This window comes from Miscanthus floridulus, chromosome 19, assembly GCF_019320115.1.
Source record: "Miscanthus floridulus cultivar M001 chromosome 19, ASM1932011v1, whole genome shotgun sequence".
Classification (NCBI taxonomy): Eukaryota; Viridiplantae; Streptophyta; class Magnoliopsida; order Poales; family Poaceae; genus Miscanthus; species Miscanthus floridulus.
This window is the reverse complement of record NC_089598.1, coordinates 56,456,901-56,480,341: the sequence shown is the minus strand read 5'-3', so window position 1 is coordinate 56,480,341 and position 23,441 is coordinate 56,456,901. Positions and strand designations below refer to the sequence as shown.

Genomic DNA, 23,441 nt, shown 5'->3' with positions numbered 1-23,441 from the left:
GTTAGTGTGGCTCTTTAGTTAGCCTTTGAGAGTACACTAACTTAGTGTAGTGACATAACCATTGTGTGGATAGAGACTATAGAAACTAGAATTATGAAAGGTGGCTTGCATTTTTAATAGGTTAGCGCAACACTCGCTTCGCCTCATATTTGTCTAACCGATTTGCTAAGTGTTGTTGTATAAATTTTTAATAGGCTATTCACCCCCATCTTGCCATTAGGACCTTTCACATGGGAGCGCCCATGAACGTAGCCACGGAGCAGCCCCGCCGCCACCGTGACGATGCGCCGCCACCGACGGACGCACCATCGGTCGCAGCTGTAGCAACTCCGCGCCGCCGATCAGAGTCACGATCAGCCCCGTCGTCGCTGCCAAGCCCCACTGTCGAACGCATCTGCGGGGCCGCCTTGCCGCCGTGCGGCTAGGGAAGAGAAGGGATAAGTTGGGGAGGGTGGGCCCCACCTCAATTTGTTTGCAATTTGATTTTTTTTAAATTTTGTTTACAATTTATGAACAATTTAACATATTTCTCTCTGATGTCTGTAATTCATAAAAATAATTTATAATTTTTCTGAAAAAATTGGCATATATTTTTTATGAGATTAGCAATCTCCCTAAATTACATCACTCTGTCCAATAAATTACATTGAAAGATCATTGTAAATATAGTAATAAGATAGTGTAAATATAGCCTAAAAATAGTGTAAATGTATTGAAAAAATCAGATGTCAGGAGCTTCTAAAACACTTGTTCGATAGACAGACTCAATCGATATCATACTAATGCAACTCAAGTTTTTTTAAAAAAAAAGTATGGAAAAGAAGACATGTAGACTCATAGTTGTGTCTTATTATCACACAAAGTTCATACAATTTTTTTTTGTTTTGAAAAACTTGAGTTCATACAAAATCAAATATACATGTGAGAATAGTAAATTCCGTAGCGGAGACATCGGAGGTGTTTGGATCATCCGGAGTAAACTTTAGTTCATGTCATATCAAATGTTTGATATCAATTAAGAGTATTAAACATATACTAATTACATAAATACGGCTAATTCATGAGACAAATCTATTAAGCCTAATTTATCCATAATTAATTATGTTAATCATAGATTAATTAGATTCAATAAATTCATCTTGTAAATTAGCCACTGTTTATACAATTAGTTTTATAATTAGCTCATATTTAATTTTCTAGGCTTCCAAACAATAGGACTAAAGTTTAAGTCTAAACTCCAAACACGGCCATCGTCAGCACTTAAATGCCCGATGCCCGATGGAACTATGGCCCTCTTTGGTTTGAGGGAGATAGTAACTATCTGCTAGCAATAATATCTTTTGATCCAAACATGTATGAATTGTAGGCTAGATAATTATTAGCTGGACCTCTAAATAATAACTATCTTACTAGTTGGACCAAAATAGATAATGATCATGTTCGCTTGAGCTACTTCTCAGCTATAGAATAATGTTTTTCTCTCAGAACATTTCAGCATAAGCATTAGTATAAGTCAAATTTCAACATAAGAGCATCTCCAAGAGTCTTTCTAAATCTCACCCTCTAAATTATCATTTAGAGTCATTTCCATAAAAATCGCTTCTATATATTTTCATTCTCCAACAACTTTTCTATATATTGTGCGTACTCTAGAGAACCATTCTCGTCTTCTATTTTTTGCTAACGAAAAATCTGAAATAGAAGATGGCTATATTTCCATAACCATTTAGACAAGTTGTTGGAGGGTAGTTTTTCACCAAAATCTCAATTCCTAACATTTAGGAAGGACATAGAGAGTCTCTTAAGTTGCTCTAAACGAACAGGGTGAATAGCAGATAGTTGGTGGACCCCACATCCTGTCCTTATCCCTTCACTTCCACGCCCACACCTCCGCCTCCGCCTACCGCAGCAGGGCACCGCCGAGGGCCATGCCGAGGAGCTCTAGCGCCGCCACCACCTCCACGGCTGCCGACGCCGCCCCCACCTCCACGGTTGTCTCTCTATTCCCCCACCTCCAGCAGCATGACGAGCAGAGCCATGGCCAGATCCCGCAATGCAGCGACCACCCCCGCCGGCACCGGCCTCGCGGCGACCTCCATATCCCGCTCCACTGTCCACAGCACCATCACCACCGCTGCTATGGCTCACCTCGGCGCTGGTGGCCGCACGCGAGTTCGTGGACGAGGTGCGCCCCTTCGAGGAGGAGATCGACCGGCACAACGCTGACATGGCGGTGCGGCGCCGGCTTCCCACGGCAGCAGCGACTGAGAACCCGCGCCCACGCCTTGCGGCGGCGGCGGGTCGCTCGCCCGTGATCGCGCGCACGTCCAGGAGCTGACGGTCGCGGTGGTTGCAGCTGGGGCGGTGGTGCCCCCGGCTCCCGCTCGCCCGCAACGGGTGGCCGCGGCAGCGGCGGCCGGGTCTTAGAGCCCGCCCCCTTCAACCCAAGAGTTTGCGTGAGCTAGCGACCGAGGTGGAGAAGACCGGCACCGCCGAGATCCCACTCAACGGAGTCGCGTGCAACGGCGTGGCAGGCGCAGGAGGCCATCTAGAAGGACTTGGAGCGCACACGGGCCACACGGTCTAGGAGTAGGAAGAGGAGCTCGTCGGCCAGCGAGTCGAGCGACAGGGGTGGGGCCAGGGGATGGGGAGAGGGTGAGGGCGAGGCGGCGGCGCTCAGAGTGCCTGTGCTGCTGGTGGGCTGCTGCCGCTGCTCTGCCTCCGGCTCTGGCTCGTCGCTGCTCCTGCCGACGTGCAGTGCTGCCTCGAGCTAGCGTTGGCACTTGGGACAAGAGGCTAGAGATTGCTCCGTGGCGCTGCTGTGCTTTGCTTGCTGCCTTTGGGGCTGCTGGCTGCTCCCCACACGTGAAGACAGTGAATCCAAACACCCTTCGGTTAATAGCTACATAATAATTAGCTAGCTAATATTAGATACGAGCTATTATCCAACTAACCAATATCACATAGTGAATCCAAACAGGCCATGGATATCTAAGAATTTTAGAACGACGGCCCCACGGCACCTACTACTCCTTTGGCTCGCTCCCGAGCTGGCGCAGCTCCAGCAGCAGCTCCTCCAGCTGTCCCCGCGACGCGCCGCCTTCGCTTACCGCAGCCGCGGCCTCCTCCGCGAGCTCCTTCGCGCGCGCCACCACGTCACGCCGCTGCCCGCTGACGACAGCCGCGTCTAGCACCCGCGCGACGTCGTCCGCGGCCGGCGCGGCACTGAGGCCCCCCCAGCTCACGGGCACGGCCACGCCCAGCTCGTCCACGAGCAGCCGCGCGTTCACGAACTGGTCGGCCGTCATCGGCCACGTGAGCATCGCCACCCCTGCCGCCACGGCCTCCAGCACCGAGTTCCAACCGCAGTGCGTTACGAACCACCCCACCGCCCGGTGCCGCAGCACCGCCACCTGCGGCGCCCAACCGCGGATCACCCTGCCCCTCCCGCCCGCCGATGCGACGCGCTCCTCGAACCCCTCCGGGAGCGTCACCGTCGGCCCGGCCGCCCACACGAACGCCACACCGGTGCGCTCCAGCGCGGCGGCGAGCGCCGCCGCGTGCGGCGGATGCAGTATCGCCATGCTCCCGAAGCTGATGTACATGACGGAGCCGTCCTCGGCGAATCTGTCGAGCCAGGCGCACAGGTCAGCCGCGGCCACATCCGTCTTCCCGCCGCGGTTGCCCGCGGCGCCGGCGTCCGGCGCCAACGGCCCCACCTCGCGCACGCGCCTGAAACCCAGGTCCGCGAGCGGTGCGTCCACGTAGCGCTCCTCGAGCCGCCGGAACGTGTTGGACACGAACGACGAGCTCTCCAGGTTCCAGAGGAAGTTGCGCTTGACACCCTCTGAGACCTCGTCGCCCTCCTTCAGCGCACGGTATAGCTGCGACAACTGCCGCCATGGGTACGCCGGGGAGCAGGGGATATCCGGGAACGAGATCAGGCTCTCGTCGGAGTCGTCTCCGTCGTTGCGGCGCGGCATCCGTCGAAACAACGAGTGCAGCACGGCGGTGCCGTACACCGCGGACGAGGAGAACGCGATCCGCGGGATGCTGAACTCGGCCGCGAGCGGCTGCGTCCACCCGCAGAAGAAGTCGGAGAGCACGGCGACCACGCGGTCCGGTCTGTCCGACCGCTCGCGGATCCAATCACCGAGAGGCCCGCGGAGCCCAGAGAAGGCGACGATGAGCGCGCCGAAGAGCGCGGGCGGCAAGCCCTTGGCGCTCTCGACGCCCGCGGGGAAGGCCGGGTGCGAGGGGAACGGGACGACGAGCTCGCGGACGGTGTCGCTGTGCGCAGCCAGCAGCGGGTGGAGGAGATGGGCACTAGCGGCCGTGGTGACGACGGTGAGGCGGAGGCCGCCGAGCGACGCTAGGAGGCCAGCGAGGTCGAGCAGCGGGATCGTGTGTCCCTGCGCCGGGTACGGCACGACCAGGACGTGCGGCGCCGGGGCCGTGGGGCTGTCGGTGATTTTCGCCGCCATGGTGGACTGCTAGTGTAGTGATGGCGAGAGCGGTGACCGCGGCGGCGCCCGCGGGGGTGATGTTGGGGCCTTTGGGGCGAGTGGTAGGTGGAAGAGTCCTATCGACCCGAGCAGAATACAGAAAATTTCAGTAGTATGCCACTTGTGCTTGGCTTTGTTGGGAAACGCTTGGTTACTCCTAGTACAGATCAATTCACTGATTGATTTCTTTCCCCAATTCACTGATTGATTTCTTTCCCGGATCTTAAAAAAATACATCAAATATTCAAATCATTGACAAGCAGTCCATTTTTCTTTTACCCGCAAAACAAAGAGAACATTTTTATTTGTCGAGCATCATAGTTACTGGCCATTGCTGCCCGCGCTTCGCTGCGGGTGATATGCTTGGTATAGAAAAAATCTTAAAAAAATGACTCATATATCTAATATGTTTTATCATCACGTTGCTACGAAAGGTTGGTCTATTTGGTACATTAAATAGAAAAAATATGGGAAGAAAATGTAACAGGGCTTTTTTCATTACAATGTTGTAAACCAACATAGAGGTTGGCTGTCATTACATGATGTCTATTCTAACCAGCAAATCAATGACATGTTAGTAGAAAGAAGTCTTTGATGGAGTTGGGCTCAGGCAACCAACACACTTAGATTCAAAGCACAACATTAGCTAGGATTATAGTATAGGTGGAAAGAGCAAAAACTACAACACAAGTACGTCTTTCTCTGAGAACCATGATCACGTGGTATGGTCATAACAGTTGCTGGCCTTTTGTCAATAAGGTTTATTGTGCTTGTTGTTGTTTTGTCTTGTACTTTGAGTTTTTTACCGCCTAATTGGTACCCGTTCATCCTATTGATTGCTGCTTGTGCAGAAGCAGAAGAATCGTAGCTCACAAAACCTGCATCCAGGTTATATGCGTCGATTAGCAAAGTTAGCAGGCTGTGCGCCGAAAGATAGAGAGGGTGGGAGATTTTACCAAAGCATTTGCTGACGCCCGTTGCTTTATCTACAAACACCTTAGCACTTAGTACTCTACCAAAACTCTGAAAGGCACTGGAAAGCTCTTGGTCACCATAGTCTTGTGGGATATGATAAATAAATAGATTGGCTCCAGGAGGACCTATAACATGATAATTAGATAATTATGTTATATAGGTTTTAAAGCACAATATGGTATCGGTTATAGAAGTGGTAGATAGGCAGATTAATTGATTGTATAATGGGTTATGATCCTTATGGATTTTGATAGCACAGCTATTATAATAAGGGCTACCAATCATTTTTGTCCTACGTACTGATGTACATTTTTGTGAAACAAAGGGTCGTGCACATCATGCTATAAAATGTACATTTTTGCTAGGGAACTTAACGTTGAGACTTGAGAGACAAAAAGTACATGCTAATGACCACATGAACTCTCTAGCGAATAGTCTTTCTCCCTTTGCATAGAATAGAGTATCGAATGTGGCTAACCTTCAACCTGCCCACCAGCATTGCTGCTGGGACTAGAAGAAATGGCGGAATTGGCATTCGAATTTGGAACTTTAATCGAAATTGAATTGTGAGAATTGCCAAAAGGACGATTGTTCATGGGACCACCAGGATATGATCCAGGATACTGCATACTAGGGATAGCAGGATAAGGGCTGCCTAACTGCATTGCATTAAATGACTTTTGAACTGAACTGGGAGACAGTTCATGATTGACTCCTCTTATTGAGTTCCCTTGATTAAGAGGTTGAACCATATTCTAGAAGGGGCCTTGATTCTGCAGAGATAGAGGGTACTGCATAAGCCCGTATGTTCCTGGTGGCAGCATAGGAAATAAAACACACTACATTAAATTTGATGCTAATCATCATTTACGGCAAAGATTTTGGTGGTTGGAGTTTCCACATATAACATGTATTATTTAAGAATCAATATAATATAATGTCAAGGGAGTAAAGCTAAGAGTTTCGAAAAATTGAATGGAATAGATCTTTTCTGTTTACAACATATGTTTACCAAAGAACAAGCAGGAAGAAATTCAAATACTGCAGATGATATGTTATGACTGAGAAGAACAGAAGTTAATAAATCATATGTTCTGAACAAGGATTGGTGGAGAGAATTTGTGAAGGAAAAAAACCTTGAAAGCAGAATACCATTAGAAGAGTGCTGCCCTTGGTATAACTACTGAGCATTTTCTATGATATGGCTATAAAATGTAAAGAAGGCTAAAAGAACAGCAGAAGACACCTGATAGCCAAATCCATTGTATTGAGGCATATATCCCATCTGTAAACCTCCAAATACCGAAGACTGCTGCATTGGACTTGCATTGGACATATTAGATAGCTGTAACTGAGCTTTTTGTGCTTTCCGAGCCTGCCTTTCCTTTTCTGTATCGGCCCATTTGACAACCAACGGCACACTAGACCCCTACAAAATATATTAGAGCTTGTTGGAAGATGAACAAAAAAACATGGGTTCCTAAAGAAATTCAGAAAATTCATATAGTGTCAAATGGGCTATCTGAAAATGCAAAAAAGAGCTTTACTTCATAATTTATGTCCAAATTGAATAATAACAATATAATAATTAAACAGCCACAAAATTCAGGCTTTGCCGCATCCCCAGATATTCATGGCACCATATGGAAGTTAGATTTAAGTCAGGTAGGATTCTCGCCCAAAAAATGACACAGCAGCAGATATAACCTGAATCTCAACTGTAATTAGTAAGAAAGGACAAGGACTATTTGCAAATATGAAATGAAAGAACTGCCCATACCCTTCTTTGAATAACCAGGTGCTCATAGAATGATGCGGTTAGCTGCACGTTAAGGGGAAAAATTCAATTTGAGGTAGCCAGCATTATTTAGATAAAGAAATTCTTTAGCTAGCATCATTGGCAACTGCTTGACTTATGTCAGTGTTGTAATTTCTGATGTTTAGCCCATAAGTAACTAATAGTTTCTAAAAGAACAGTTGACCATTTGAACCCCACACAAAAGAATAAAAGAAAGCATATCCATCCACCTCATTGTTCATTGCATGTTTCGATGTGATTATAATTGAGTTCTTTAAATTACAAATGAGATCAAGCAGCAACTTGTAAAGCTCATACGTTATTGTGTGTAAACTAAGACTCAAAGCGCATACAATACGCTAATAAAAAGCAAAACATTACATTTTCTTATGCATCGATGATGTTCTTAGATAAATCACGAACATGAGTATATAGCTACTTTGCAAATTACATATCGTAATCCATGCACAAAAAATTCCTCACTCCATCAGAGGCAGTAAATAGTTTATACTCTTGTTAAAAGATCATAGCAGTTGCAAACTAATAAGCTATCTGAAGCTTTCTTATTGAAAAATATGTACAATTATAAAGAAAACCTGTGTACTTCTGGCAAGTTCCAGGGAGAAAATGAATGAAGGGTTGAGCGGGCTAGTTGAGCCAACACCATAACTGATTGCACAATTCCAGTTCTCCAGTTCTGTAAATGGCATAGGATGTTTGCTGCCACCTATTGCAGAATAGACAGGATAGAGAATAAGGGTTAGCAGCAAAAACAGAAGGCTCAAAACATATAAAAATAATAAACATCCACATGTATTATCTGCTAGCAGGGAAGGCAGAAAACATTCAACAAAATATTGGAACTTAGCAACGACGATGACAACAAAGCCTTTTAATCGCAAGCATGTTAGGGTAACCTATGTAAATATTGGGAGATCTAATAGAAATAGTAATTGTAGAGAACTTCAAAGCCTGATACATCTTTGCAGTTGTAGTAGTGACAACTTGCTTTGGACTAAAAGGCTTTGTTATTTTGGTTGTTGCAGTTCAATGCCAAAAGACAGCTATAGCTTACAAACAACAGTACACCCACAACATGCAAGTATAGTAGCTTCAGTGGTGAATAAGACAAAGAAATGCAAAACAATGAATTGATGTTTTAAGAGTCATATTATCATATATCCATCTAAAGAATAGAACTCTGGACCATTTAGCCTGGTAACACTCACTAAGTGGCTTGTATTGTACTCCTGCAGTTAAGCTCCCTTTTCTCCCAACCAACCATGCACCTAAAGGTACCTCACCAGATACTGCAAAGAAAAGAATGAGCATGACATGTTAGACCTGAACATAACCACATAAGAATATTATTAAGGAACAACCCAATACATTAAATAGATTCAAAACTATGGAGGTGCATCTACTTGTTATATCAACCTTAATCAAAATTCAATAAACAACAACAAAGGCACTTAATCCTGAGCAAGTCGGGGTAGCAAGCTACCAACAGAAAGATAGAAAAGAAAAGAGGTGTTTTAGCAGTAGATAGATGTATACAAGGAATTGGCACAAACGATGCCCCAACAGATAAATTCTCTGAACCATATCTTACACCCACGACCCCATAATCTTCTAAACGCACCCTGCAAAAAAGACAAACATAGCTCCCTCATTGTGATCATTTCTAATTATATTAACAGAATAAAATATTATTAACACTGGACCAGGGAAAATAATCTTCAACAACCAACATTAAAGCTTCTAGAAAGCTATCTAACAACACTTTGCATTATTTGGAAACAGAAACAAGATATATGGCCTACCTATACCCCATTAGCAAAGGTAGTGTTCTGAAGGCACCAAAACGATACTTAGGATCATAGGCACATGACCTAAGCTGCAACCAGCTGCAAGAAAAGGAGATTGGCAAATTGTTATTCATGTGTTTTTCATACATAAAATACTGACTAACATTATTATAGTCCATTGAGCCAGAAAGTGCATATAGATTTGAAGTTGACACAAGAAGGTCCACAAAGGTATGGGGGCCATCCAGTTCTCTAAGAAAAAGTGAAGTGTTTTTGTTAGTATAACAAAGGTGGGACTAATATGAAGAGTTTATAAGCTATGAATATCCACCTCTGCCAGTGAAATAGAGCATTCCCTTTTACTTCTGTTCCACTATTGTTATCAGCAGCAACAGACACCTAGTGACATTAAGGTAGACAAAAGCTTTTCATGAAGTAATAAAATATTTAAATATGGATGAATTGGAATGAAATCTCTTAATATTCCAGTTGCAGCAGCTATAACCATTCTACAAAATTGCTAGCAAATCAGTGGCTTTATGGACATGAGATTGCACTAAAGGCACCATTTCAAAATCTGGCACAAGGTTGTCTGTAATATCAACAAATATATATGTGAAAACCTCAGTTTGTGGCACTATGCAACATCTAGGCAAGACTATGTTATCATAGTTGAAACACAAGCACATGGAACATCAACATAGTGTCCTTGCTAGAACAGATGCCAATAGGTCACTAGATGTTCTAATAACGATGCCATGCTAATGACAACTAGAGATATGAAGTGATAGTTCTTTGGAATTCTTTCTTTCAAAGATAAATGAAAAGGACAGAAAATGATAGCAGCATTAACAAATAAAAAAATGACAATAGGGTTCAGTTGGTGCACTTAACACCAATTACATCCTAAACAGACAGGTACCATGATATTGAAAGGGTAAAGAAAGTGAAGACAGTAGCAGAAATGATAGGTAATGTTTGATAGGATACAGTAGCAATCAAATCAACGTGAGGATCTTCCAGCGGCTTCAACATGATCCTTGAGGTCATATTCCCAGCTTGATCGAAATAGTCCTCAAACAAATTGTGCAGCGAGAGCTTCCCAAACATTAGTTCATACACTAGCACCGCCATCCTGCATGTTCAAGACTAACACTGCTTTAAGTAAAGCACAATGAAGGGCCCAGGCTGACATAAGTGCAACCCCAAATGTAATGCAACAATGTCTCATCCTTCCAGGAAGACTAAAACTAACCTTAACTGTAAAGGTGCATAGGGAAATGCATCTGCTAGAGATGTGCATGCTCCAAGGATAAAAGCAAGCTACCAAAATTGAGATGCACAAGTGCACAACCTTACAACTAACTGATGTTAACGATCTGACGCATTTCACCAATCCACAGTTCTATTTCACACCATGCGAGCAATCAAGCGCGATTGCTTGGAAGCATGATTAATCACGACCATTCAACCGTTTAAGTGGAGCAGTTATGCAGAGCGTAGGTCTACGACTGAATCACCAGCTGAGATTTGTGCAGAGTGAGGCTACCAACCAATTGGCTTCCCTGCCTTAACACAAAGCAGAGGGTTCGGAACGGAGGGGAGAGAGGAAGCAACGAACCTGGTGCGCACGGCGATGGGAGGGTAATCGAAGAGCGGCGGCACCGACACCATCGGCGGTGGTGGCTCCACCTTGCTGAAGAATATCCCCATCTCGCTCGCCCTCGGCTCACCGATCTACAGTAGTTCTGCGGCGCCTCCTCTTTTGCGGCGGCGGTGAAACACCAATGCGAGGTACCTGCAAGCATAAGGGTGCAAGCCTCCAGTACGATGAGCACGGTCGTCTCCGTCATTGTAGCGTGGTCCCTCGTGCCGCCCCCGACGGCCACCGCAGCGGCAGTCCCAGAGCCGCACGTCCTCCGTCCAGGGCCCCACTCCGAGGAAGGAGGGGGTCGGCGACGCAACTGAGCCGCATGACCATGGTAGGGGCTGTGGCCCGTGTGGCACGCAGCAGCGAGCAGGCACCCACAGTGATGGCCAAGGGGTGAGTGCGGCCAACCAAGGCGACGGCACAGCGCAAAGCAGCGGCGCGCGGTGGCAACCTCTGTAACACCTCAGTGTTATGGTTGCACTAAAACACTTGCATCACATGAGCATGTGCATTATCATCTCATTCATAAGCATCATACCATGATGAATGTATCATTTCATGTGTGTTTCATTTGAATTGTTTGGTTCTATGCTAGCAATTGTGAGTGCTCATGTGTGGTTTATGCAAATGTGTGTTAAATGTCCTCTTAAACAACTTAGCTATACTTAGGATGTAATTAGGAACAATGTTTATGTTGGTCTTATTGCCTAATTACACTTCCAAGTCATGGTTTGACCATTGTAGAACACTAGAGCTCCTAAGTTTGACTATTTAAAAAGTACAACTTAGAGTGTTTGCATGTATAAGCAACCTAAAGCAAAGTTGTAGCAAATTTTATAAGGAACAAACTTTGTTTAGGAGCCAACTCATGAAAATGTGTAGAACATGTTCAAATTGGGCCCACAAGCTAGAAATCAGTGCTGATTCTTTACTTAGAAATTTTCTAAGTCTGGCAGATGATTTTCAGTTTCATGTACCATTGTTTGGAGCCTTGTATCTCCCTAACCCGACTGAATCAGCTCGAGTGCCAATTGGAAAAGTTGTAGTTCTCACTTCAATCTCCAACTTTGTCAACTTAACCTAGAGCTAGATTGTCACAGTTTAAGAGTTATGGATCGTTGAAAACTCGCTGTCAGGCTCCATCGGTTTTCACTGAATCGCGTCTACAGTGCTTCGGTAGGTCAGTCATGGCCGACCGAGCTCAGGCCGCGCGCGCCAAGTGGAGGCCGTACGCCGGCGTTGCCCCCGCTAGTCAGGCCATCGCGGACATGATGATGCCACACGCCTGCTAGTTCGAGTATTTGCTTCACCCGTGCCTCCTCGCCTCGTCAGTCCACGCAGAACCGAGCGCAGCGCCGCTCCGCCATTACCGCCGAGCGCACGCCGTTGCCTAGCTCGCTCATCATTGCATCATTGCTCACTCCAGCTAGCCCACAACTCCACCGTCGTCCTCTGTAGCTCGTCCACCTCGCCTTTAAGCCAGAGAGTCTAGGTAGCGGCCGTATTTCTTCTTCTCTGCGGCGGAGCGCCATTGTCGCTGAGAGCTCTGTTGAGTTCCCGCGCGCTCGCCACCACGTTTCGCCTCGCTCCATCTCACCCATAGATTTGCCTTGAGCTCCTCTATCCCGTCATCATCTCCATACAGCCACCCAACCCTTGTGAGGCCACGTTAGTCATTTCTGCCATGGCCGAGGCTCATCGGAGCTCGAGGCCGCCGTGGTCGTGGTAGCTAGGGTCCTTCTCACCCTCCGTTTCCTACCTCGCTAGTTCTGTAGTGACCCTGAGAAGTTTGTACCGTGCTTGGGTGGGGCAATGGGGACTCGCCGTTGCTGGAGTTCTGCAGTGGCCTCGCCGCCGTCCACCATTGCCGATGTCGTCATAGCTAAGGCCCGGTAGCGGTTGGGGAAAAGGCATAGGTAGGTGCGTATCGTCGCTGGGAGCACGTCAGTACCCTTGGTCTCGCTGGAGAAGTAGCCGCCGATGAGCTATACCAGTTCTGCGTAGTCGCAGCCGCCGTCCCCTGTTTCTGTCTCACTGACCAGTGGGCCCGGCTGACACGTGGGTCCCATGCGCTAGTGACTCAAGCCAGTGAAGCTAGTTCATTATTTCAGATTTTGATGCTATTTTGTGAATTTTGTATCTCTTTGTGTGTAGATCCATATGGAGTGATTCTAATTTTGGTAGAATCACAGTGAAGTATAGTATTTAGGAAAAATATGGCATGAGCACTTGAAGTGGAAATTTTGGATGAATTAAATAGGAACTTGAAATGTGTTTTTAAATGTATGCAAACTTGTTTAAATTATATCTTGAGTTCCTGTGCTCCAAAAATTATGAAATTTTGTGGGTGAGTTCTTCTTGATGAGTAGAAGCTCTGATAAAAATTTGAGAGTCATTGCATGGATAGTTTTTGAGTTATTAATTTCCCTTTTATAATTAGGAGATTCTTGTGCTATTTTTCATGGTAAAAATATGTATCCAGTGAGCATGAAACTTTTTGTACAGTATTATGGTATTATAATGAACCTAAGAAAAATATAAAATCTGTTGCTTGACACTTTTCACTAGGGTTTCCTATTTATGCCATTTTAAGCCTTTATGCCTTGTCATTTTGGTGTAGGATGTGATACTTGTTCAAATAATGTGAAATTTACGTAGTAGCCTATTGGAGACATGTATAAGCTACTGTAATTTTTGTGGAATTTTATGTACAATTTAGATATGTGTTTATTATTTAACCTAAGTCTCTAAATAAATTATTAAAGGCATGAAAATAATTTATTTAGGAATGGACACTATATTTTCTGGTGTTCTTTCAACATGTATGATGAGTTAGTAAAGTTGGTCTTATCCATTTGTATGTTTACAGTGTAAGTTAATAATTATTTCTTGCGTTGTGTCTTTCTGGATAATTCTGGGAACTTTATAAAGTTCACCATGATAAATTGGTTTTCTAGGAATGTGGTCAATAACAAAGTTGTAGGAAATTTGTTTATCTAGGTTGTGTCGAAATTTCAAGGCATTTGGCCTCATAGTTTGAGAGTTATCTCAGTTGGAAGACAGCACTCCCAACTGCCTACTCTCTGGAATCCACGGACAGTTTTGCAAGATCAGTCTGGGTGACCTAGTTTGAGTTTGAATTAGTCTTTGGTGATTAAATGAAAGTTGTAGACACTTTTATAAGCTTTCCAGAAAGTCTTAAATCATGGTATTTGGATCTGTAGAACTCCAGTTGTGGATCAAACTTGTATCTACTGTTTGCAGCCTGAAAACTATTGAGCGCAGTGAATGACTTGCTTGCTTTATATGAGTTGATGTGGTAATTTAGATGCTAGGCTAATTAAGATAAATTGTTAGTTGCAGGTGCTAGACCTCTTACTGAAGATGAACAACTTTATCTTAGGTTACTAGAACTTGGTGAGTGTGCCGTTCTTGTTTTCTAAAAGAGATATGCACCTACTCAGAAAAATCGATGTTAATCTTGTATCATTATGTCTTTCATGCGTCCATTCATACATGGCTGTACATTTCATCATCACCTTCCATCTCTTGTGCATGCATGATTCTTATACTATGCATATGCAAGCAATAGGTGTTCCGGAGGGAGTCACGCTTCTGGAATTCGAGCCAGTACATCCGGAGGAGGAGCAGCAAGCTCAGGAGCAGGAGGTGCAGACACCTGAAGAAGGAGCCGACGAGGAAGTTCTTGAGTGTCCCGATCACCAACCTTCGTCTTTTCTAAAAGGCAAGCCCCGGAGCATTCTAAGTCTTCTATGTTTTGAAAATGGTTACCTTGAGTATGTTTATTTATTGATGCATTAAGTGATAGGAATTGGATGCAAACACTTGTTGCATATATATCTATTCCTTGGCCAGTATACATACCCTGAAGCCTATTTTGGTCTAGGAGCGAATCAAAGCTTAGCCATGCTTAGACTGGTAAAAGTCAGGTGATTTCTTGTCACCTGCAAGTTAGGATGATGTCCAGTCATGGTTGGCTATATATTGCTATCGTGGAAGATAACCATGTGTTAATAATGAATTGTGACTGGGCGGGATGTCGATAGAGAAGCAACAAGGCAAGGAGGTCTTGGGTGTGGATTTATCCCCGTCTATGTCAGTTAAGGACCGATTCACTGTACGTCCTCATGTCATGTTGAACGCATGCCTATCACTTAGTTGGTAGGATAACTCATTCCGACCACAAAGCCGAGTAGCTCAATTCAGGCCAAAAGTCTAGGAAGTGAAAGTGCACACCCTGGCGGTAGTAAGGATGTGCGGGGAGCTATTGGCATAAGTCCGAGGTGAGATTAACCACCTGGCAGAGTGGACTCCATGAGGGTGCGGCGCTGCTCAGAACCGTGATTCCTGAGTTGTACCAAAGGTGACCTATGGCTGCCTTTGCATGGTATGCCTGGATTTGTGTTAGGAATACCCCTCTAGTTGGATAGGAATCGATTCGAATCGCCGTCTCTCCCGGATAGTGAGAACTTGACTGAGCAGCGGCAACGTAGATGCACTTAATGGAACTTGATGGTTAAATCGATGATGATGATGATACCACATTATACCGGATATGGTTACTAATGTTTGGAGTTAATCAATTGCTTGCTCTAGTACAGGTGCTAATCTAGTTGATAGGTTAATATTGATAACTTGCTGCTTACTCATAAATTAAATTATGCTCTCTTATCACTAAAGCTTTTATGCAAAATGGTTGTCAAGCAAGATCCACCGATAAAGCCTTGCATACTCCTTGGTGTCATTTATTTCTGGTTTACGACGGGTAAGTCTAGCTGAGTACATTCTCGTACTCAGGGTTTATTTCCCCCTTGTTGCAGATGACATGCTCTATAACGACTACTGCAAGTATTGTCTCCACCCTATGGGGGATGAAGACTAGATCATGGGCATGATCATCTATGTTATCTTATCTTACTGCTTTTGCTGGATATGACTATGGTACTGGCTTGTATTTGAACTAAGTGTGTGTGATGGTCTCAACTACTTGCTTCCGCTATTTGTGAACTCGTTTTGTAATAACTATGTGTACTCTGAGGTATGAGGTACTTGTGAACTACTTGTGAAATGGATGTAACATGTGGCTTGTTATGTTGAATTACTGTGATCTTGGTTGTATGCAAGTTGGTTTGAAATCCTTCATGGTTTCAGTTGACTACCGGGTTTATATGGGTTCAAGTATGATGGTTTGATCACTCCATTGATTGCTTTCGTACTTGTGCTCTTATAAATTGGTCGGTTCCGTTATAGCTAGTATCAGAGCTAGATTCAACATTAAACATGTCTCATGTGTATTTAAAACAAAGGTTTTTGTTTGCGAAAATCAGTTTTGACAACTTATAGCTACTTATATATAGGTGTTCAAATCTGAAATTTTATCTAAGTATGCCAGTGGTCATATCCTCTATGCCCAAATAAGGACTTTTAGGTGGCTTATTTAAGTAATGACTTTTGGGGGGTAATTGCTTTCATTTTATTTTGTCGTCCATACGGCGTGCTATTGTATGGATGTCATCCGCTTGGGTGGTAATGTATGGATCAATTGCCTCTATGCCTAGGTAAGTGTGAGTTGTGAGAGCATGACCGTCCAATAGTCGGTCTAGGGGAGAGTTAGTTGTGGTTACTGGAATATTTACATATTACACACATGTATATATGAAGGTACTTAATTGTGGGTACATCTGTCGGGTAGCTTTGGATACCAAAGTATGTACATATGGGATATATATATGGAGCGTATCTTAGTTTACTGCTTTCATTGTATGCTTATTTATCTCTTGTGGGATGGGTTGCAATGAATTGTCTGTAGGTACACTAACAACGCAACATGTAGCTCAACTAGATACGTATATGAGAGAACATATGTATGCCACCGTCTATGTTGCTAGAATGTTAAATTTTTCTTAAGATTCGTGAGGACGTACGGAACATGCATGCATCATGTTTACTCATGCCATTCCATTTTTGCATCACTCCCTCCCTTATCTTTAATTATTCTGTTATAGATTTCTCATCCTGTAAGGTAATCCTCTCACACCCAAGTTACAATGCAACTACTGATGGCCGCACTAGCACTACCGCCCTGGAGCGACAATTGTTGTAGAGTCAAAGCAATCCACATGAAGCCTGCTGGACTTCTCCAACCATTTTCTATACCAGGATGGAAGTGGGAAGAGATTAGTATGGATTTCATTGTTGGACTTCCTCCTACCCAAAAGAATTTTAATTCCATATGGGTAATAGTGGATCGTTTAACAAAGTCTGCTCATTTCATACCAGTTAGAGTTGACTATCGACCAAGTGACTATGCTGAGTTATATTTTAATCAGATAGTACGTCTCCATAGTGTTCCTAGAACCATTGTATCTGACAGAGGACCTCAGTTCACCGCTCGTTTTTGGGAACATTTGCACAAGATGATAGGGACCAACTTAGTTAGAAGTTCTGCTTATCATCCACAAACCTTCAGACAGACAGAGCGAGTGAATAAAATATTGGAAGACATGTTAAGGGCTTGTGTCATATCATCCAAAGGTTTATGGGATAAGTGGTTACCCTTGGCTGAATTTTCTTATCATAATAGTTATCAAGAAAGTATCAAGATGGCCCCGTTCAAAGCGTTGTATGGCTGTAAGTGTAGAACTCCTTTGAACTGGGTTGAATCTGGAGAAAGGAGATACTACGACATTGATTTCGTTGAAGAGGCTGAACAACAAGTCCGTACTATCCAAAAACATATGAAAGTCGCTCAAGCTAGGCAGAAAAGCTATGCAGATAAAAGAAGAAAGCCCATTGAGTTTGAAGTGGGTGATCATGTTTATCTGAAGGTATCACCAATGAAAGGTGTGCAGCGATTCGGAGTAAAAAGGAAGCTTGCACCTAGGTATGTAGGTCCATATCCGATCATAGAGAAGAGTGGGAATGTGGCTTACAAGATAGAGTTACCTTACAAGATGAGAGCTATCTTCAATGTTTTTCATGTATCTCAATTGAAGAAATGTCTCCGTATTCCCAAAGAAAGAGTTTCATAGAGAAATATCAAGTTGAAATCAGATCTATCCTATGAAGAAAGGCCAGTGCGGGTTATTGATACCAGAGAGAGTAACCCAAAACCGTGTGGTCAAGTTTTACAAGGTTATGTGGAGTAACCAAGGTAGTGAGAGCGATGCAACGTGGGGACGGGAAGATTATTTGAAGGATGTATACCCTACCTTTTATTCAAAATGGTACGCTTTTCAAATCTCGGGGCGAGATTTTTATAAGGGGGAGGGCTGTAACACCTCAGTGTTATGGTTGCACTAAAACACTTGCATCACATGAGCATGTGCATTATCATCTCATTCATAAGCATCATACCATGATGAATGTATCATTTCATGTGTGTTTCATTTGAATTGTTTGGTTCTATGCTAGCAATTGTGAGTGCTCATGAGTGGTTTATGCAAATGTGTGTTAAATGTCCTCTTAAACAACTTAGCTATACTTAGGATGTAATTAGGAACAATGTTTATGTTGGTCTTATTGCCTAATTACACTTCCAAGTCATGGTTTGACCATTGTAGAACACTAGAGCTCCTAAGTTTGACTATTTAAAAAGTACAACTTAGAGTGTTTGCATGTCTGAGCAACCTAAAGCAAAGTTGTAGCAAATTTTATAAGGAATAAACTTTGTTTAGGAGCCAACTCATGAAAATGTGTATAACATGTTCAAATTGGGCCCACAAGCCAGAAATCAGTGCTGATTCTTTACTTAGAAATTTTCTAAGTCTGGCAGATGATTTTTAGTTTCATGTACCATTGTTTGGAGCCTTGTATCTCCCTAACCTGACCGAATCAGCTCGAGTGCCAATTGGAAAAGTTGTAGTTCTCACTTCAATCTCCAACTTTGTCAACTTAACCTAGAGCTAGATCATCACAGTTTAAGAGTTATTGATCATTGAAAACTCGCTATCAGGCTCCATCGGTTTTCACTGAATCATGTCTACAATGCTTCGGCCAGTCAGTCATGGCTGACCGAGCTCAGGCCGCGCGCGCCAAGTGGAGGTCATACACCGGCGTTGCCCCCGCTGGTTAGGCCATCACGGACACAACAATGCCACGTGCCTGCTGGTTCGAGCATTTGCTTCACCCGTGCCTCCTCGCCTTATCAGTCCACGCAGAACCGAGTGCAGCGCCGCTCCGCCATTACCGCCGAGCGCACGCCATCGCCTAGCTCGCCCGCCATTGCATCATTGCTCACTCCAGCTAGCCCATAACTCCACCGTCATCCTCTGTAGCTCGTCCACCTCGCCTTTGAGCCAGAGAGTCAAGGTAGCGGCCATATTTCTTCTTCTCTGCGGCGGAGCGCCATTGTCGCCGAGAGCTCCGTTGAGTTCCTGCACGCTCGCCACCGCATTTTGCCTTGCTCCATCTCACCCATAGCTCCGCCTTGAGCTCCTCTATCCCGTCATCATCTCCATACAGCCACCCAACCCTTGTGAGGCCGCGTTAGTCATTTCTGCCATGGCCGAGGCTCACCGGAGCTCGAGGCCGCCGTGGTCGTGGTAGCTAGGGTCCTTCTCACCCTCCGTTTCCTACCTCGCTAGTTCCGTAGTGACCCCGGGAAGCTTGTACCGTGCTTGGGTGGGGCAATGGGGACTCGCTATCACCGGAGTTCCGCAGTGGCCTCGCCGCCGTCCACCATTGCAGACGCCGTCATAGCTAAGGCTCGGTAGCAGTTGGGGAAAAGGCATAGGTAGGTGCGTATCGTCGCTGGGAGCATGTCAGTACCCTTGGTCTCGCCGGAGGAGTAGCCGCCGATGAGCTACGCCATTTTCACGTAGTCACAGCCGCTGTCCCCTATTTCAGTCTCACTGACCAGCGGGCCCGGCTGACACGTGGGTCCCATGCGCTAGTGACTCAAGCTAGTGAAGCTAGTTCATTATTTCAGATTTTGATGCTATTTTGTGAATTTTGTATCTCTTTGTGTGTAGATCCAAATGGAGTGATTCTAATTTTGGTAGAATCACAGTGAAGTATAGTATTTAGGAAAAATATGGCATGAGCACTTGAAGTGGAAATTTTGGATGAATTAAATAGGAACTTGAAATGTGTTTTTAAATGCATGCAAATTTGTTTAAATTATATCTTGAGTTCCTGTACTCCAAAAATTATGAAATTTTGTGGGTGAGTTCTTCTTGATGAGTAGAAGCTCTAATAAAAATTTGTGAGTCATTTCATGGATAGTTTTGGATTTATTAATTTCCCTTTTATAATTAGGAGATTCTTGTGCTATTTTTCATGGTAAAAATATGTATCCAGTGAGCATGAAACTTTTTGTACAGTGTTATGGTATTATAATGAACCTAAGAAAAATATAAAATCTGTTGCTTGACACTTTTCACTAGGGTTTCTTATTTATGCCACTTTAAGCCTTTATGACTTGTCATTTTGGTGTAGGATGTGATAGTTCTTCAAATGATGTGAAATTTATGTAGTAGCCTATTGGAGACATGTATAAGCTACTGTAATTTTGGTGGAATTTTATGTACACTTTGGATATGTGTTTATTATTTAACCTAAGTCTCTAAATAAATTATTAAAGGTATGAAAATAATTTATTTACGAATGGACACTATGTTTTCTGGTATTCTTTCAACATGTATGATGAGTTAGTAAAGTTGGTCTTGTCTGTTTGTATGTTTACAGTGTAAGTTAATAATTATTTCTTGCGTTGTGTCTTTCTGGATAATTCTGGGAACTTTATAAAGTTCACCATGATAAATTGGTTTTCTGGGAAAGTGGTCAATAACAAAGTTGTAGGAAATTTGTTTATCTAGGTTGTGTCGAAATTTCAAGGCATTTGGCCTCGTAGTTTGAGAGTTATATCAGTTGGAAGACAGCACTCCCAACTGTCTACTCTCTGGAATCCACGGACAGTTTTGCAAGATCAGTCTGGGTGACCTAGTTTGAGTTTGAATTAGTCTTTGGTGATTAACTGAAAGTTGTAGACACTTTTATAAGCTTTCCAGAAAGTCTTAAATCATGGTATTTGGATCTGTAGAACTCCAGTTATGGATTAAACTTGTAGCTACTGTTTGCAGCCTGAAAACTGTTGAGCGCAGTGAATGACTTGCTTGCTTTATATGAGTTGATGTGGTAATTTAGATGCTAGGCTAATTAAGATAAATTGTTAGTTGTAGGTGCTAGACCTCTTACTGAAGATGAACAACTTTATCTTAGGTTATTAGAACTTGGTGAGTGTGCCGTTCTTGTTTTCTAAAAGAGATATGCACCTACTCGGTAAAATCGATGTTAATCTTGTATCATTATGTCTTTCATGCGTCCATTCATACATGGCTGTACATTTCATCATCACCTTCCATCTCTTGTGCATGCATGATTCTTATACTATGCATATGCATGCAATAGGTGTTCCGGAGGGAGTCACGCTTCTGGAATTCGAGCCAGTACTTCCGGAGGAGCAGCAGCAAGCTCAGGAGCAGACACCCGAAGAAGGAGCCGACGAGGAAGTTCTTGAGTGTCCCGATCACCAACCTTCATCTTTTCTAAAAGGCAAGCCCTGGAGCATTCTAAGTCTCCTATGTTTTGAAAATGGTTACCTTGAGTATCTTTATTTATTAATGCATTAAGTGATAGGAACTGGATGCAAACACTTGTTGCATATATATCTATTCCTTGGCCAGTATACATACCCTGAAGCCTATTTTGGTCCAGGAGCGAATCAAAGCTTAGCCATGCTTAGACCGGTAAAAGTCAGGTGATTTCCTATAACCTGCAAGTTAGGATGATGTCCAGTCACGGTTGGCTATATATTGCTATCTTGGAAGATAACCATGTGTTAATAATGAATTATGACCGGGCGGGATGTCGATAGAGAAGCAACAAGGCAAGGAGGTCTTGGGTGTGGATCTATCCCCGTCTATGTCGGTTAAGGACCGATTCGTTGTACGTCCTCATGTCATGTTGAACGCATGCCTATCACTTAGTTGGCAGGATAACTCGTTTCGACCACAAAGCCGAGTAGCTCAATTCAGGCCAAAAGTCTAGGAAGTGAAAGTGCGCACCCTAGCGGTAGTAAGGATGTGCGGGGAGCTATTGGCATAAGTCTGAGATGAGATTGACCACCTGGTAGAGTGGACTCCCTAAGGGTGCGGCGCTGCTCAGAACCGTGATTCCTGAGTTGTACCAAAGGTGACCTATGGTTGCCTTCACGCGGTATGCCTGGATTTGTGTTAGGAATACCCCTCCAGTTGGATAGGAATCGATTCGAATCACCGTCTCTCCCGGATAGTGAGAACTTGACTGAGCAGCGACAACGTAGATGCACTTAATGGAACTTGATGGTTAAATCGATGATAATGATGATACCACATTATACCGGATATGGTTACTAATGTTTGGAGTTAATCAATTGCTTGCTCTAGTACAGGTGCTAATCTAGTTGACAGGTTAATATTGATAACTTGCTGCTTACTCATAAATTAAATTATGCTCTCTTATCACTAAAGATTTTATGCAAAATGGTTGTCAAGCAAGATCCACCGATAAAGCCTTGCATACTCCTTGGTGTCATTTATTTCTGGTTTACGATGGGTAAGTCTAGCTGAGTACATTCTCATACTCAGGGTTTATTTCCCCCTTGTTGCAGATGACGTGCTCTATAATGGCTACTGCAAGTATTGTCTCCACCCTGCGGGGGATGAAGACTAGATCATGGGCATGATCATCTATGTTATCTTATCTTACTGCTTTTGCTGGATATGACTATGGTGCTGGCTTGTATTTGAACTAAGTGTGTGTGATGGTCTCAACTACTTGCTTCCGCTATTTGTGAACTCGTTTTGTAATAACTATGTGTACTCTGAGGTATGAGGAACTTGTGAACTACTTGAGAAATGGATGTAACATGTGGCTTGTTATGTTGAATTACTGTGATCTTGGTTGTATGCAAGTTGGTTTGAAATCCTTCGTGGTTTCAGTTGACTACCGGGTTTATATGGGTTCAAGTATGATGGTTTGATCACTCCATTGATTGCTTTCGTACTTGTGCTCTTATAAATTGGTTGGTTCTGTTACAACTTCGGCCACCCACGGGCATATCTAGAGCAAGTGCGAGAGAGCGATGCGTGCAGCGGGGGGAAGGGAGGCGGCTGCGCCCATCGCAGGGGCCTGGCCACGCTGGTGAGTCGGAGGCCGACCAATGTGGCCGTAGATCTGGAGGGAGGGAGAGGGAGAGGGAGAGGAAGAGAGAGGTTGTGGGCAACCAGCTATCCCGTGAAGCTAAGCAAGCGTCAGCAGCTTTTGCATGCATGCAAGCATGACCCTAGCGGCATGCAAGGATGCGTGCCGACCACCATGAATCCATCGCCCTCTGCTATGCCCCACCATCGATTTGTGTGTTGTGTACAATCAGCAGGCAACCGTACTTCATTTAATGGGTGTAGTTGCTTCATCTATCTCATCTGAGCCATGGAATTTCTATCTAACGCACTAAATAAAAAGAACGTACGTGGACACCCTGAGAGGCCGCCGATTCGGCGTGCCTTCATATCTTTAATATCCAAATAACGCACCCAAGTGGAGTTCACCATTGCCACTCGCTCACCCGCTGCGCCGCCAGTCATTGTTCACTGTCCACTGTCCAGTGTCCGTGTCAGGCAGGCGTCGCTCTCGCATTCGCC

At 44.3% G+C, this 23,441-nt stretch overlaps 1 protein-coding gene and 1 pseudogene across 1 annotated transcript; both read right to left on the bottom strand.

Moving 5' to 3' along the window:
• Nucleotides 1-2,915: 2,915 nt before the first annotated feature.
• Nucleotides 2,916-4,667, bottom strand: LOC136528981 (UDP-glycosyltransferase 89B2-like). The gene has a single exon (XM_066521992.1). The coding sequence runs from the start codon at nt 4,482-4,484 to the stop codon at nt 3,027-3,029; it is 1,458 nt and encodes a 485-aa protein (XP_066378089.1). The 5' UTR covers nt 4,485-4,667; the 3' UTR covers nt 2,916-3,026.
• A 589-nt stretch (nt 4,668-5,256) lies between these two features.
• LOC136529604 (uncharacterized) lies at nt 5,257-10,799 on the bottom strand (annotated as a pseudogene).
• Between the last annotated feature and the right edge of the window lie 12,642 nt (nt 10,800-23,441).

Coding starts and splice junctions, on each gene's coding strand:
- LOC136528981 (XM_066521992.1), bottom strand. CDS start 4,484: ATGGCGGCGAAAATCACCGACAGCCCCACGGCCCCGGCGCCGCACGTC.